Here is a 17,565-nt window from a genome sequence, read left to right as displayed (position 1 = left end):
CAAGCTTGTCCTGTAACGGACCCAACAGCAAACATCCGGCTGTGCGCCTGTCTCCGTGACAACCATTAGGAGCTGTCCGTACACGATGAACCCTCCCCTATAGTGGAAACCCACGTTGAACCATTGGAGCATGAGTACGAAAGGAGATACATCAGTGCTTATCCCTGACGTGAGCTGGGCAACCGAGACAAATGGTGCTCAGCAGGCACAGAGCCTCATACGGTCCACAGGCTCCTGAGGGTCGGGAGCCCTAGCTTGTGACTGGTGAACTGGAGGCACAGGAGCAGTTTACAGACCTGAACGACTGAGACCATCAGTCTGGCACCAGGTATACAGATCCTTCAAGGAAACGTTTCCCATATCAAATTCACCTGAGCACTCAAGAGCCAGGGCCCCCAGCCAGGAGCCACCCATGACCTCCACCTTGTGAGGCAGGGCACTACCAACCCAGATAAAAAGCTGAGGGACTCTTCCATGAGGAAAGCTGTGGGTCCAACACTGAATCTCCAGGAAATTTATTCTGGCCTTCTGGACTCACCTGGATCTGGTTAGACCCAGCACAGGGAAGACTGATGACAGCCTGGATCTCAAACTGGTGACGTCTTTACACACAGTATTGCTTTGAGCACACATTTACAGGGATTCTCATGTAAGTTGTGGAGAAATCACATGAGCATGGCTCACCAATTGGTGCTCCCGGAACAGAGGCTGGATTCGGGAATTTGCGCGTAGCATCTCGGGAGAGGCTACATGGACAAGGCGATTACGAGGCTGCCCATGGGCTCTTCTGTTTAGGCACTATGCATGGGCACTGGGCCTGTCTCCGTGACAACCATTAGGAGCTGTCCGTACCGATCATTCTCAACACAAGTCAGCATCATCTCAGAAAACTGTTGGAAGGACCACTTCATCACCTCCCTATGTCCTATCTGGAACTAAGGTACAAATTCAAGGGCTGCATGAACGAGGTTTCCCTGTGCATTGGCACCCAAAGGATATGACTGCTTTATCATCCCAAGAAGAAAAAGCCAGCTACTCCAACAGTGGAAAATTGCAAATAAAAAGTTTAATTTTAGAAACTGAGTTCCCCATTTATAAATATACCAAAACATAGTCAATGCAAAGTGAGAATAATAACAGGTACAGTATTTTGAGGAAACAACTTTTCTAAAAGGGCACAGGCAATGAGTGACTTGTTTCACCCAGAATATTTAATTGGTATGAAATAAGAAAAGGGATCCTTTTCTACATGTTGAAGCAAAAACTGAGGACATACTGTTAAAAGAATCTGACAACTGGCATTTCATTCTGATGTCCCTGGGATTCCAAAATACCCGTGATGACTGAGTCTTCCGTATTGTCACGAAACACTGAAGGCTGCTCTTACAACTGTCATGTGACAGTCTTCTTCCCTGTTAACAAGCCACCTCCTCTAAAAAGAATTTTACACGTGATTTGACCAATGGGGGGGGGGGGCACTACACACATTTCAAAATAGAGACACTATTTTGAAGTCTATAGTTTCAAAGTAGAGACACTAAGTCAGAAGCTTGGAGGTTCAATCACCAGAACTGCTGTAAACGTGTTGGACAACAGGTAGCAAGGAGCACGTTCTAAAGAGTCAGGATGTCTCCCATGTAACTGACCAGTGAAACCTCAACACGAACACAACATGGGGAAGTTCTTACCAGCACTATGTGACTGACATTCCATGATACATTTAAGTTTAGTATTGTCTTCAAATGCCACATCTCTGTTGTAGTGAACAGCATCTTCCACAATATTCTCTGCACTCCTCACATTATGTCAGAGATGCAGGTAAAAACCACTCAGTCAGGATGGCTCCTACTCCATCTATTTCCATATTTTATCTGACAGCCACAAAGGCTGCTTTCTTGCAATTAAAGTAATTTTTAACTAAAATACAGTACCTGATTTGTTGTTCTTACATAACTGGATAAAAAGCCTGTGGAATAAAACTGTTTACATCTTCTGTCTTTCTAGTAAAACAAATAACTAACCCCCAGCTTTTAAAAACAATTACAGTTATGGATTAAAACCTAAACACCATATCTCATAATTGACAAGACAGGCTATTTCTAGTGGCTTCGAAAAACACACACCACGGTACCTGGCTTGAAGGACTAGGAGTAAGGCACATAGAGACATTACGGTGAGACTGCAGAGAAACTCAGTGTGGACCTGAGAGTGCCTGGTCTGATGTCCTCCTTGGCACCGACTGGTGCGAACCAACAGCCCGTGCCAAACAGCTGGTGCCTAAAGAGCAACAACATCTGTAGCCTGGTGGCTCCACTGTGATTTCAATACTGAAAATATATTAATGGAAGATTCACTTTCAAAAAGATAAGTTTTTCAAAATGTTCCATCATGAACCTGGACTGGCCAAAGCTACCGTTCTCAGTGGGAGTGCTGAACAGCCTTTCTGAAGGGACAATACTCGGGGGACAACCCAAAAACCTGACGGCCAAGGCTGAGAGTCCTGGCCAGGCAGACTTCTTTAGGTTCCAGTAGGTAAGTGGGTCACAGCTGTGTTCAAGCACCTCCTCCTCCAGGTAAGAAAGCACCATGGCCTCAGGAAGCTTCATCTTTTCTCTTGGGCCTTTCTTTTTTATCTTGGCCATGAGTGACCACAGGCTCTCGTCCCCACTGCAGTCTGTCGATGGGGAGCCTGGAGCACACCCATTGGAGACAGGTATGTCCTCTGAGGTAGAATTCAGCATTTCTAGTTCCCTGATTAAATCCTGCTTGTACTGCTCCGCCTCCTCCTCGGAGAACAGGGTGGCTTTGTAACGAGGGTCCAACAGCGTAGCAAAGATGTACCTGGGATCGTGGAGGGTGGCGGACAGTCGGCTCACCATGGCTTCCTTCAGAGACTTCAGCATGGTGTCGATGCCCATGGTCTCCTCAAACAGCATCTCAATTTTCCTGTTCAGAATGTGGATCATGGGGATGACCTGGCTGAGGGTGGACATGTGGCTGCTCATCTCCCGACTCGCAGCGTCAAAGGGCTTCAGCGCATGACACACAGATTTCATGACCTCCCACTGGTCGCAACTGATCAGTTCCCTGAAGTTACACTCGATGGACATCTCGTTAATGGCTCTCTTCTGCTCAATGAGCCGCTCGAGCATGTGGAACGACGTGTTCCATCTGGACGGGACATCCTGAATAAGATGGTGGGGCGGCAACTCATACTCCTTCTGCAGCTCTGCCAACTTCTCTTTTGCTGCGTGAGAGCGCAGCACCCGCTCACATATCTTCCGAGCGATGCTCAGTAAGTTCTGCACCATTCTCTGGCTTTTAATGGCCTCGTGGACAATGAGGTTCACCGTGTGACTGAAGCACTGCACGCTGGAGTGCTCCCCTTCATTCAGCGTCTTTCCTATGCTGGGATTGTCAGTCACTGTAATGCCAACCTGAAGGCCAGTGGAGGTCACCCAGGCCTCCCACCAACATTCCAGCTGCTTCTGAATGCTGTTGCCGCTATAGTCGCAGTCAATCTGTGACACGTCTAACAGTGCTGAGCAGTGGTGGTCCTCACAGTGAGGTCGGACTGATGACTCAAAGGAGACCCAGTGAGCAGTGAGTGTCAGGTACTCCCGGGTCTGGTTACTCATCCATATTCCAGACGTGAAGTGGACCACACCACTCTCAGCCTCCTTAAGGTGTGACATAATGATCTGTTTCACATTATCGTACATTCCGGGGATAGCTGTCCTGGAAAAGTAGGAAGGGGAGGGCAGAGAGTACTGAGGTTTCAAGTATTCGAGCAGCCTGTTAAAGCCAACATTATCAACAAAAGAATATGGCTGAAGGTCAAGTGCAATCATTTCAGCTATGAGACTTGTTATCTTTTTGGCAACTGGATGAGAATCATACAACTTCTCACCAGTGTCGTCAAAGGAGGAAGCTCCTGACAGTTTTGCACTCAGGGGCACACTGACGCCTGGAGAAGAGGGCAGCACGGTCTTGGGGCCATCGGTCTTCAGCTCGCTGCCGTGGAACCTTTGCAGATGCCTCAGAAGACAGCTGGTGCCCAGGTTAGTGGGCTTCTTGCCCCTGCTTATCGTCCGGCCACAGTGCAAGCACACGACCTTAGTGGGGTCTGCAGAGCAGACAGAAAAGTGATTCCACAGCTTGGAGGTCTTTTTGCTGTGAACGGGAAACAGAACTGGACTGCTTTTGGTAACCACGGATGGAAGGTCAGTTAATCTGGAGGGAGTTTCTGTGGAGGCCGAGGTGTTGTACGGAGGATTGGCCAAACCAGCCTCCAGGAGGCCCTTTTGGTTCCCAACAACGTCTGGGTGGCGCCTGTAGAGATGTCTCATCAAACAGCTGGTGCCCACATCACCCTTCTTTCCTCGACTGATGACGCAGGCGCAGTGTCTGCACACTGCCTTCAGACTGTCCGTGGGGGCGAGGGAAAAGTGATGCCAGACCTCCGACTTCAGTCTCTTCATCACCTTTTGGTTCTGTTGGAAGACAACACCAGATTCCCCCATGTGAGGGCTCGACCCATCACCCTGCTGCTTCTCCGGGGAGGACACCAACGAGGCCTCGCCCACATCATCAGAGGATGAAAGCACTGGTGCATCTTCCACTGGCGAATCCCTAGGCTTCAGATATGCTTGCAGTTGCTCAGTCAGCTGGTCAGGGGAGGAGGACGCCGAGGGGAGCTCTTGAACTTCGTTGCCTGGTGATGAGGACACCAAGCTTGGATCTCTCTCAGGAGGCAGGAGGGCAGGCAGCAGTGTTGGGGGCGTGGAGTAGGGTGGGGGCATGGATGCTCCCCTGCTCTTCTCCTGCAGCACGATGGCGCGGTGTGCCCGCCACATGTGCCGGATGAGGCAGCTGGTGCCCAGGTCCTTCCCGTTTTTCCCTCTGCTGAACTCACTCATGCAGTGGATGCACACGGCCTTGGAGCTGTCCAGAGGTGACAGGTAGAAGTGCTTCCAGACTGCGGACCACCTGCGCGATCCAGAGGTGCTCTTTGGAAGTGGAAGGCTCTTTTCTGGCCCGCTCTCTGCGGAGTCGTCATGCTGGGGAGTGGGGAGGGCTTGGGGTGGCTCCATCAGGGCTTCTTCCTGCCTGTACTTCTCAGAGGTGGACACATCAGAGGAGACCTCTTCAGAAGATAGGGCAGATCCAGATTCCTCTGCCACCTGCTCAGAAGACGAGACATTGGAGGCTATTTTCTGGACAAGTTTGATGGGTGACAGTACGGTGCCCAGGTCTCCCAGGGGTATGGGCTGAGGAGGGAACACCAGTGCAGGGGAGGAGAGGGAGGCCAGGGTAGACACACTGCCTTCCTCCTGGATGAGTGCTGTGGGGTGCGCCCTCCTCACGTGCCGCATGAGACAGCTTGTGCTCAGGTCCTTCTCGTTTTTGCCGCGGCTGAACTCTTTCATGCAGTACACACACACTGCCTTTGTGCTGTCCCGAGGAGAGATGAAGAAATGTTTCCAGGCCGGAGACTTCTTCCTGGAGTTCATGCTGCGGCTGGATAGGAGGCTCTGCGTCACAGCTTCCATGGCAACATCGTACAGCGTGCTGCTGTACTGTGAGAACAGGGCCCCGTAGTCGTCCTCCTGGTCAGCAGGGAAACACTTTCCCGGGGGCTTACAGCTGTAGCTTGCTTCTCTGATCTCTGCCTGCTCATCACCACTGCCAGCTGCTTTCCTGTCCTCTTGTTCAATCTTAAATGCCACGCTTTCCAGACTGTGATTTGGAATTCCATCATTTTCCTCTTCTATTTTAAAATTTATTTTATCAGACACAAAGTCACCATCCCCTTTGGGGGGATGGGTTTCCTGGTTCTTCTCCATGACTCACCATAACTATTCTGGCTTTGTCATCTGTTGCTATCTTAGGTTGGTAAGAAAATGATCCAAGTTCTCCATTTGCCCCCAGACATGCATTATCTTCAGTGTTTTCAAAATAATTATATCTTTCAGGATGTTCATGTATACGGCTAATCCTACATTTTACTGGAAAACAGAATATGTAACTCAGGAGCACATCACCTCAGGGTGCAGACCACTGCTTTCCAGGAGTTATATGAAGTACTTCTTGGTGCAGGTGCAAATTCATGCTGTGCAGACCTGCTTGTTGCCTTGGAAACAGGATTGCCGTCATCTTGATGGTCCAGCATTACCTACAAAAGATGAAATCAGGTCAAACACAACTAATTTACACATTTCAAGCCCTGTAGTGCCAGGGACCTATCAGTCTCAATCTGCATAGAAAAAAAATCCTATAATGGTAAATTAAAATAAAAAAGCTCATTCTTTAACTTTTTAAAAGCCGCTTTTTCAAAATGCTTTAAAACTAGAAAAGAAAATGAAAGCAGGAATTTAAAATCGAACAATCTATTAATAAAGGATTGGGGCAACACAGAAAAAACCCTCCATGTCATACAGAGGTTGGTTTGGGCTAGAGTTGATGCTTCACCCTCCAGCCATGTATTGGAGGCACCTGCTGCTCCTATAATCAGCAAAGCTGAACTCTCTGAAATCAATTTCATTCCCCTTTGCTATCAGAAAGGACACATCAATTAGGAGCTAAGAAGCCTGCAGCTAAACTCTGAAACAACCAATTCACAGACTAAACACTGAATGTCATGCAGACAAGGAGGTCCCTGCTTAAAACTCACCCAATATGTTTAAATCTATGAGTTTATAATACCAAAATAAAATCAAATGGCCACCTTTGGAAGATGATAGAAAAATGATTCATTATTTTGAAAATTGAAGGAGAGACAGGATTACACACTGATCTTCAGTTTGAGATGTGAGCATTGACATTAGATAACCAGATATGGGGAAGGACAGACTTCTCTTGCTGGAAGTCCAGCTCATGAACCAGGCACCCTCAGGGACTGAGCCCAACATCTCGTTTCACACCTTCTCATGGCAGAGAGCACACAGGCATGTGCTTCACTGCCTGCCAACATCCAAACGAGATGCCCACCTCAGAGCCTCCACACAGAACCACATCACACCCTCATGAAGGAGACTCACCAGAGGTCACACCTGAATATGGTTAAGCTTCTAGAGCAACTACAGACTTGCAGGGAACCAAGGACACAAGAACACTCACCCGAGGACCACGACCAGCAAAATCTAGAGTGAGGAATATGGGTCCAACCACAGGCCTCCTCCCCAAATCATGTCCGTGGAGGTGAAAGATGATAGAGACTTAAGTATCATGTGACCAGGCAACTCTTTACTACGTGGACGTGCACTCTTCACCCAAGAGACTCTGAAGAAGCGGGTAACTGCCATAAAGTGAGGTCAGCAGTTACTTTTGTCAGGAAGGAGGGAGGGAGATGTGACGGACAGGACACATTGCAGAATTCTGGGGAGCCAGCAAAATCTTTATTTTTTATCCTATCCTGAGGATATGCTATTAATTTGAGAGAGAGGGGAAGGCAGAGGGAGAAACCACACACAGAGTATTCATCACCCTGGCTGGTGGTTCAGTGGTTACAGCGTTGGCCCATGTACCAAAGGCTAGTGGGTTTGATTCCAGGTCAACAGCATGTACCTGGATTTCAGATTTGTTCCCTGCTCCCTGGTCAGGGCAAGTTCGAGAGGCAATTGATTTAACTCTCTCACTTCATTGTTTGTTTCCCCCCCACCCTCTACCCTCACCCCCGCTTCCACTCTCTCTGAAAAGCAATGGAAAAACTATCCTCTGGTGAAGATTAGTAACAATAACAAAAGAATATTCATGAAGGGCTTTTTAAAAATATATACATATATTTTATCGATTTTTTACAGAGAGGGAGAGGGATACACAGTTAGAAACATTAATCAGCTGCCTCCTGCACACCCCCTACTAGGGATGTGCCCACAACCAAGGTACATGCCCTTGATGGGAATTGAACCTGGGACTCTTCAGTCCACAGGCCGATGCTCTATCCACTGAGCCAAACCGGTTAGGGCCATGAAGGGCTTTTAAACATGGTACTTTATTCATCCTAAGGAGGACACAGGTGACTAAATACAGATTTGAACTGCACAGGTCCACTTATAAGTGGATTTTTAATCAATAAATAGCTATAGTCGTATTTCTGATCTGTAGTTGGGAGTCCATGAATACAAAGGGCCACTGTATGTGTTGATCTACACCATTTTATACAGGGAACCTGAGAGCATTCGTGTGTGTGTGTGTGTGTGTGTGTGTGTGTGTTCTGGAACAGACTCCCTATGGATACCAAGAGCCAACTAAGTTTTGGGGGAATCCAATGTTATCCGTGGATTTTCAACTGCATGGGGTCGTTGCTCCCAACCCCTATATTACTCACAGTCAACTGTGTATATTAAGGACAAAAAGAACTTTAAAACAAAAACACTTAACACTTTCCTAGTAGTAGTAGAGGTAACACAGTATTATAAGTTAGCAATTTTATGTACATTTTAGCATAAAAGAAGTAATTATGTCAATGGTATGAAGAATCAAGATTTTCAGAATAGAAAAATGGTACAAATTTTACAAATTCAAGAAATTGTTCTTGCTGGTGTTGGTCAGTGGTTAGAACATCAGCCCTTGTACCAAAGGGTCCTGGGTTTGATTCCCCGTCAAGATCATGTACCTCAGTTGCAGGTTTGAACTCTGGTCCCAGTGGGGGCGGGTGGGAAAGCAGCAAATCAATGTGTCTCTCTCACATCGATATTTCTCTCTCGCTCTCATTTTCTCTCCTCTCCCTTCATTCCTTCCTCCCTTTCAGGCTCTCTAAGAAGCAAAAAAAAAAAAAAAAAAAAAAAAAAAAATCCTCAGGTGAAGATTAACAAAAAAACAAACAAAAAAATCAAAGAATTTAAGTAAAACTGATTTTAAATGTGTACTAAAAATATCAGTATGAACTCATGATGTTTAAAATATGTTTCCTAGCCGAAACCAGTTTGGCTCAGTGGATAGAGCGTCGGCCTGCGGACTGAAAGGTCCCGGGTTTGATTCCGGTCAAGGGCATGTACCTTGGTTTCGGGCACATCCCCAGTAGGGGGTGTGCAAGAGGCAGCTGATCGATGTTTCTAACTCTCTATCCCTCTCTCTTCCTCTCTGTAAAAAATCAATAAAATATATTTAAAAAATAAAATAAAATATGTTTCCTAGCTCTGTCCACCAGAGAGGTGCTCACAGCAGAGAAGTGCTCACAGACGAACATAGTGACACATCTGACACCAGAGCTTGGTCTGATGCACCTTTATGCACTGAAAGGAGCCAACGCCTCTGGAGGAATGGCTCCCAAGTGTGGGAAAGGAAGGCAAGGTCCAAAAGGAAGTGCTCCCAGAGGATGCTGGGTGGGAAGGGGATCTCAACTCATTCGAGTTATAATCAAAATCAAAAACACACTTTAACAGATTACAATATAATGAATAAATCCTTAGCTTGCACTAATATTCAAAGAAAAAGGAAGACTAGCTGAAACCGGTTTGGCTCAGTGGATAGAGCGTCGGCCTGCGGACTGAAAGGTCCTGGGTTCGATTCCAGTCAAGGGCATGTACCTTGGTTGCAGGCACATACCCAGTGGGGGGTGTGCAAGAGGCAGCCGATCGATGATTCTCTCTCATTGATGTTTCTAACTCTCTCTCTTCCTCTCTGTAAAAAAAAAATCAATAAAATATATACAAAAAGAAGAAGAAAGAAATGAAAAAGGAAGAATAAAAACGTGGAGCTGAATATTCCAGCCAATTGCTTCCCCTGAAAAGTGGTCACAAAGGGAGAGCTTTCACCACGTCCCGTCTTAGGGACATAACGAATGAGGAACAGAGGAAGCAGAGCGGCAGCATTAGAAAGCTGGCATCAGCGCAGAGGACGGCCGCTGAGGACCGTGGGGAGCACTCAGCATCACCACGTGGAGCTGTGCCACTTTTCGGGGCACATACAGGGGCAGCCAGATTCAGAAAGAACGCAAAACCTAAATAGGAACAATAGATTCCAGTGGCTCAAGCCAACTCCTGACAGGTAAGAAGTGCCTTAAAAATCCAAGAGCAATTGGAATACTGACAGCTGCTGACTCTGAAACTACTTGTTTTGGGCAAAGAAACTCACAAGGAAACCCAGAACAGGCAGAGTGAACGAGCGCCTACCCAACATGGGGGGCTCTTGGTCTGTGCCACCTCGGGGCCCATGTCACTCACCCACTCTGGTTCCCCCACCAGGCAATCCTCACACAGAAGAGGCCAGACTGCGGGGGCTGCAGCCCAGCGAGTACCACGTCAGGGACCACACTGACCATGATCACTGCTCTTCACGCGCCCACAGCTCCACTTCCCCATCGGGGTGGTCCCTCTCCGACAGCCCCGAGGGGCAGGGACCTGAAACAGATACACACAATCACCCCTTGATGCCCATGGGGGATGGGTGCCAGGACCCACCTCGGGTACCAAACTCCAGCATGCTCACGTCCCTTACAGTAAGGGCATAGTACTGCTGACTCCCATCCCCACCCAGCAGTCAAAAATCACATATGACTTCTGACTCTGCCAAGTTAACTATTAGTAGCCTACTATTGCCTGGAAACCTTACCAGTAACAGAAATAGCCCACTCACACAGTCTATCCATGTATTTGTACATTGTTTTCTTACAATAGAGAAAATGTTAAGAAAAACTTGAGAAAATACATTGATAGTATTTACTGGGGAAAATCCACATATAAGTGAGCCCTCACAGTCCAAAGCCCTGTTGTTGAAGAATCAGCCTGTAAAGCACCTTACTCCAGCTAATGCGATGCCAACGGTAGCTACAATGCATTGTTTGGGACGGTGACATGTCCAGCCAGGCACACGCGGCATCACAGGCCCAAGTCCAGAGTGTACGTTGGCAGGAACGTGTTTTCTCACCCGTCAGCAGATGTGGAATCCCCCGAGGGCCAACACACTTCCTTCACAGAGCAAATACTGCAGAGCACCTGCTTTGCATAGCGTTCAGTCAACCCTGATAATTTACTAAAAAATCTTTCTCCAAGGTGCTAAGAATATTCTTTGCACAGCTTGAGTTGCATTCGAACCTCCTCATGTGCATTAAAGAACAGAGTATAACTGAACTAGTGACAAATAGTCAGTGGGCTAAAAGTCTGAGCTTCCTTCCAATGCAGATGAACTGTGTCCTTTGAAACTTTGTGAAGCTATGTGGACCATCTCTAACTTGTCCTAGAGCTTTCCCCGAGAAAATGTCCATCATGACAAGCAGACAAAACCTAAAGCTACAGCTGGCACATCCCCGTGGACAGCCCAGTGGGAACCCTCCGAGCCTCTGCCAAACCCCTAAGCAGATTCCTCTCCCAGACAACTTTGTTTCATCACCAAAATTAATGCGTCATTGGAATCTGGCTCATTCATGGCACTAGAATGAAAGTCCTACTAAGTCCTTCCTAGTGCCCTCCTTTTATCACTGGGACTGAGAAAACATCAAACATTAGTGTTTCTATAGTACAAGTCACAGAGATGTCCTTGCTTTATTTAGCACACTGGCCTCATTAAAGTCTAAAGGATTATTGAAAACTGTGCACTGGATCTGACCAGCCAACTTCTAAACAAACAACTTCCCCTTTTTACAGGCAGGAGAACGCGTTAAAAAGCAGCTTCTCCCGAAGGCCCGGTGAGGTGGGCGCGGCTCCCAGAGGTGCCTGTGCTCCCCAGAATGGGAAGACGGCACAGGGAGGGAGCGTGGGGCTCGGCGATGGAGGTGGTGAGGTCACAGAGGAGGAAAGGGGCACACGAATGACTTTGAGCTGATTCAGGCCTAGTAAACAGCAGCGATGGGAAACACATCTGAAACTATGCTTAGCGATTTGGTTTATATAGATGCATAATTTTGTTGTTTATTCCTCACCAAAGGATACTTTTCCCCATTGATTCTTTTAGAGAGACTGGAAGGGAGGGAGAGGGGGAATGAAGTGGAGGGAGGCAGGGAGGGAAGGAGGGAGGGAGGGAGAGAGAGGGAGAAAGAGGGAGAAAGAAAGAGAGAGAGAGAGAGAGAGAGAGAGAGAGAGAGAGAGAGAGAGAGAGAAAGAGAGAGAGAGAGAAACATCCATGTGAGACTCCTGGATTGGTTGCCTCCCATATGCACCCTGAGATCTCCCTGACCCCTGATCAGAGCTGGGGATCAAATGGGGAATCAAACCTGGGACCCTTTGGTGCCTGGGCCATGCTCTAAACACTGAGCCACACCAGCCAGCGCTGATTCATATTTTTATTAATTAACGTGAATGGTCATACCTAGAAACACACAGGACGCTGGAAAGCTTAAGCATGTCCCAGCAATGCCCTCATCGCCTCTGCTTCCTACAGTGGTCGGCAAACTCATCAGTCCACAGAGCCAAATATCACCAGGACGATTGAAATTCCTTTTGAGAGCCACGTTTTTTAAACTTAAACTGCTCCTAACGCCACTTCTTCAACATAGACTCGCCCAGGCCGTGGTATTTTGTGGAAGAGCCACACTCAAGGGGCCAAAGAGCCGCATGTGGCTCGCGAGCCGGGGTTTGCCGATCACGGTCCTGGAAATGCCGGTGGAAGTGAAATATCTGCAGAAAAGTCCCCAAAACTCAGTGTGTCCGGCGCTGGCGGCGCTGACGGGCCGGTGCCTCCAAAGACCCGGATCACACCTGTCCCCGCGGGCGGAGCCGCCCAGCCGCCGGCCCGGGACAGCCGCCCGCCCACCCGCGCGCCCTCCGCTCGGTGACTTCCGTCCCCGTGGCCCCGGCGGCCGGACCCGCACAAACGACACTCGCGTCGGCGCTGAGCCGCGCGGGGGCACCGTCCCCGCGGCCCCGCGGGCACATCTGCGGAGGCGCCGCCCCGCGGCCCGCGGTCCGCACCGGCCACCGGCGTCCGCTCCCGCGGGGCGGCGGCCCCACCTCACCCCTCAGGGGCCCGTCCACACCGCCCGGCCCGGGACCCGCGCCCCGGCGGCCGTGCGGCCCCGGTCTCCGCGCCGCCCGCTGTCAGCGGGGCCGGGCGGGCGGGCGGGGCTGAGGACCGCGGCCCAGTGGCGGCCGGGCGGGGTCCAGGCCCCGACAGCCGCGTCCCCCGGCCCCCGCCCGGCCCCGCCCGGCCCCGCCCGGCGCACACAGCATCGCGGCGGCGCGGCCCGGCCCGACCTCCGACCCCCGCCCCGACCCCCGCCCCGACCCCAGCCCGGCCCCGACGGCGCCACGACGGCCGTGCGGGGCGCGAGCTCGCGGCTGAGGCGGGGCCGGCTCGGTCCGCGCACTCACCGCGGGCGCAGGGCTGGGCGGCGGGCCCCGCGGTCTGCGGGCCGCGGACGCGCAGGCGGACGCGCTCCCATTCATTGGCCGCGGCTTTGTCTGCCCCGCGGCCCTCCCGCCGCCGCCGCCGCCGCCGCCGCCCGCCACCCGCCCGCCGCGACGCCGCCGGACGCTGCTCCCTCCCAGGGCCCCGCGCGGCGCGGGGCGGGGCCGGGGGCGGGGCCGTGGCGCGCAGGCGCAGTGCGCACGGGGACCCTGCTCCGCGACGCGCTCCGGGTGCCGCTGACAGGAGGGCCCAGGGCGGACTGCGCAGGCGCTCAGCCCCGTCTCGGTTGGCGGCCGGCCGCGCAGGCGCAGTCCGCAATGTTCCTGGAGGACCCAGCGCGGGCCGGGCAGCTGTGCTCTCGCCGCGGCCCTTTGGCGGGTTCCCGGCTGCCGGCCCGCACCCAGCCGGCGGGCCTTGGGGACGCGACGCCCACCCGCGGGAGACCTGCCCCGCGTGCCCTCCGCCGGTGACGCTGCGCCCGGAGGCCACTCACCTGGAAACGGCGCTCAGCATCCCGCCTCTGGCACCGGAGCTCCGAGGCCTGGCAGCCACGTGCTGGGGGCACCTGAGCCTTTCCCTCCAGGGCGATCAGGTGCTGGGTGCCACGTGCTGGGGGCACCTAAGTCTTTCCATCGAAGGCGATCACGTGCTGGGGGCACCTGAACCTTTCCCTCCAGGGCGATCAGGTGCTGGGTGCCATGTGCTGGGGGCACCTGAGCCTTTCCGTCTAAAGGCGATCAGGGGCTCCCATGCGCGGCCTCGTTCGCGGGGACTGCGATGGAAAGACCCCCACGCGAGGCTTTGGAGCGGTGGGTTGCTCCTGAGCAGCCCCTCAGGGGGAGCCCCAGGTGCTGGCCGCCAGGACCCCAGCCAGTCCGTCAGGGCGGGTCAGAAGTCGACGTGGGATGTGCCATCCTTGGTGCACGTGTCTGTGGGGCCAGAGACGTTCTCCAGGCGGACCTCGCCTCAGAGACCCGTTTTGGCTTCCTGGTTGGACTACAGCTCACGTTGTATGAAATAGGGTGAATGTGCTCATGTTACACGTCCTTGTGATGATTAGAATTCGCTCACTCGCCTCAGCGGGAGGATCGCAGGGAACACATTCGATGTTTCCATAAAAGCTCTCCCAGGTTTCATAGACAAGCTGGTGGATTACAGAAAAGATGTTAGTGTGTAATCTCTTCTAATCTGCCGTTTTCCCGTAAAACACCTACCTGACCCTAACCGCATTGTCTCAGAGGATAAAGTGTGGGCCTGTGGACTGAAAGGTTCGATTCCGGTCAAGGGCATGTACCTTGGTTGTGGGCACATCCCCAGTAGGGGGTGTGCAGGAGGCAGCTGATAGATGTTTCTAACTCTATCCCTCTCCCTCTCTGTGAAAAATCAATAAAATATATATATTTTTAAAAATAATAATTTCTGCCCTGGCCAGTGTGCTCAGTGGTTAGAGCCTCTGCCTGAGCACAGGAGGATTGTGGGTTCCATTCCAGTTAAGGGCACGTACCTGAGTTGCAGGTCTGATCCCCACCCTGGTTGGGGAGAGTATGGGAGGCAACTAATCAAGGTGAGACACATTGATGTGTCTCTCTCCTCTCTCCCTTCCACTCTCTCTGAAAAGCTATAGAAAAAATAACCTCTGGTGAGTAACAAAAAAACTAAAACCAATAATAATAACAACAAAAAAGAAATAATTCCTAGCTGTAGAATTTTTTTAATTGAAAGAAAATTTTAAATATGTTTTTATTGATTTCAGAGAGGAAGGGGGGAAGAGAAACATTAATGATGAAAGAGAATCATTGATTGGCTGCCTTCTGCACACCCCTCACAGAGGAATTGAGCTCACAACCCGGGCGTGTGCCCTGACCAGAATCGGCCCCAGGACCCTTCAATCCAAGGCCAAGGCTATATCCACTGAGCCAGACCAGCCAGGGCTAATTGGAAATTTTATGGAGAAACATGCAATTCTAAGACATAACACAGAAAGCACCCTCGTGCATGTTGGCTACTTCCTCAGAGGTAAGCTTTTATAAAACAGTAGAAGATCACGGCCAGGACATTGACATTGATACAAGCCTTCATCTTGTTCCCACTTCCCAGTTTTACCTGTATTCCTATACATATTAAACTAGAAGCCCAGTGCACGAAATTCATGCATGGGGGGGGGGTGTCCCTCAGCCCAACCTGCACCCTCTCCAATCTGGGACCCCTGGGGGGCAGTCAGACATCCCTTTCACAATCTAGGACTATTGGCTCCCAACTACTTGCCTACCTGCCTTCCTGATTGCCCCTAACCGCTTCTGCCTGCCAGCCTGATCAATGCCTAACCGCTTCCCTGCCATCCCGATCATTCCCAACTGCCCTTCCTTGCATATTCCCTCTTTATTAGATAGGGTTTTTTTCTTTAGCATATTGGGCAGTCCTAACTGGTTTGGCTCAGTAGATGGAGTATTGGCCTGCAGACTCAAGGGTTCCCGGTTCAGTTCCGGTCACGAACATGTACCTTGGTTGGGGGCACATACCCAGTGGGGAGTGTGCAGGAGGCAGCTGATCAATGTTTCCCTCTCACAGATGTTTCTAGCTCTCTATCCCGCTCCCTTCCTCTCTATAAAAAGTCAATAAAATATATATATAGTTTTTAAAGAAACATTTAAGATTCCTCTATATCTGCCTGGCTGGTGTGACTCAATGGTTGTGACCCCAGGCTGCCACCGCTGGAAGGGGATCGAACCCCGGCCAGCTGAGACCCCAGCCCAGGCTGCCCCCTCAGCCTGGCCAGGCATCGCGAGGTGAGTGTGCACGGCCCCAGCCCAGGCTGCCACCGCTGCTTTGAAGATCGCATGGCGGGGAGTGCGTGGCACTGCCGGCCTGAGACCCCAGCCCAGGCTGCCTCTGTGGCCAGGGGATGGAGCGGCTTAGCTGCAAGGCCCTGCCAGCCTGAGACCCCAGCCCAGGCTGCAGCCACGGCTGTGGGATCCAGCGACTTGGATGCAAGGCCCTGCTGGTCTAAGACCCCAGAGCCCAAGCTGCCGCTGGGAGATCGCATGGTGCTGGTGCATGGCCCCAGCCCAGGCCGCTGCTGTGGCCAGGGGATCGTGCAGCTCAGCTGCAAGGCCCTGCCGGCCTGAGACCCCGGCACAGGCTGCCGCTGCTCGGGGCCCCACAGGCTTCTCCCCTCCCGCTGCAGGGCCGGCCGGGAAGTGGACTCTGGGCACTGAGTCTCTGGGCTCGCCACCCCACATGCCTCTTCCTTCTCGTAGCACGGCAAGCCAGGCCAGAAACTCTGGGCTCGCGGCTCCACAGGCTCCTCCTCTCCCGGAGCACAGCCTTGACTTGGACGCTGAGCTCACACCACGGGCAACGCGAGCGCAGTGTCCGGCTCACAGTCCTCTGGCCAAGCAGCAGATACTGGGCTCCTGTTGCCTGGGCGATGCAGCCAGCGTCTGCTATGGGCGCCGCCATTTTTGCCGTGGAGTGATGGCTAATTTACATATTACTCTTTTATTATATAGGTTATGTGTATTTCTTATAACTTATTTATTTATTTGTTTGTTTATTTATTATTTTTATTCTTATTTTTTAATATATTTTATTGATTTTTTACAGAGAGGAAGAGAGAGAAATAGAGAGTTAGAAACATCAATGAGAGAGTCATCAATTAGCTGCCTCTTGCACACCCCCTGCTGGGGATGTGCCTGCAACTATTTATTCTTATTTTTATTATTTCAAGAAAGACCATCTTTAATATAATAATGTCACATGCAATAAACCTTAATACTTCAAATAATTTTAAATATAAAAATGTTACATACAATAAACACCAATTACTCAAGAAAACTATCTTAATATTATATTGCATGCATTAAACATGTATATTTCAAGAAAAAAGGATTCTAAGTATAATAATATTATCAAAATTGTACTAATGCAGCATGATAGCCCAAAAGTTGTAGGAAATATTAAAAATCTGCAAATAAAAGATTACTTCTATTATATTCTAAAATATTTTTTTCTTTGGCTCTATTTTCATCAGTTTATGTTCATTATATTCCACAAATGAGTGAGATCATGTGATATTTATTGTTCTCCAACTGGCTTATTTAGCTTAGTATGATGCTCTCCAGTTCTATCCATGATGTTGCAAAGGGTAAGAGTTTTTTGTTTTTTTGTTTTTTTTTAAATCAATGTAGTATTCCATCGTGTAGATGTACCAGTTTTCTAATCCACTCATCGCTGGTAGGCATATGGGCTGTTTCCAGATCTTAGCTATTGTAAATTGTGCTG

At 50.4% G+C, this 17,565-nt stretch overlaps 1 protein-coding gene across 3 annotated transcripts; it reads right to left on the bottom strand.

Annotated features, from left to right (window-relative positions):
- Window positions 1-1,046: 1,046 nt before the first annotated feature.
- On the bottom strand, window positions 1,047-13,435 carry ZBED4 (zinc finger BED-type containing 4). Of its 3 annotated transcripts, XM_036430073.2 has the most exons (3): window positions 13,248-13,435; window positions 10,262-10,343; window positions 1,047-6,175 (listed from the first exon to the last, which is right to left on the bottom strand). In XM_036430073.2, the coding sequence occupies exon 3, from the start codon at window positions 5,844-5,846 to the stop codon at window positions 2,322-2,324; it is 3,525 nt and encodes a 1,174-aa protein (XP_036285966.1). In that variant the 5' UTR covers window positions 5,847-6,175; window positions 10,262-10,343; window positions 13,248-13,435; the 3' UTR covers window positions 1,047-2,321. The 3 variants fall into 3 exon arrangements, with proteins under 3 accessions (XP_036285966.1, XP_045434662.1, XP_045434663.1); XM_045578706.1 differs by lacking the exon at window positions 10,262-10,343; XM_045578707.1 differs by lacking the exons at window positions 10,262-10,343; window positions 13,248-13,435 and adding an exon at window positions 10,167-10,184.
- Between the last annotated feature and the right edge of the window lie 4,130 nt (window positions 13,436-17,565).

The sequence above is a fragment of the Pipistrellus kuhlii genome, unplaced genomic scaffold (assembly GCF_014108245.1).
Source record: "Pipistrellus kuhlii isolate mPipKuh1 unplaced genomic scaffold, mPipKuh1.p scaffold_m20_p_101, whole genome shotgun sequence".
Classification (NCBI taxonomy): domain Eukaryota; kingdom Metazoa; phylum Chordata; class Mammalia; order Chiroptera; family Vespertilionidae; genus Pipistrellus; species Pipistrellus kuhlii.
This window is presented reverse-complemented; position numbering and strand designations above follow the sequence as displayed.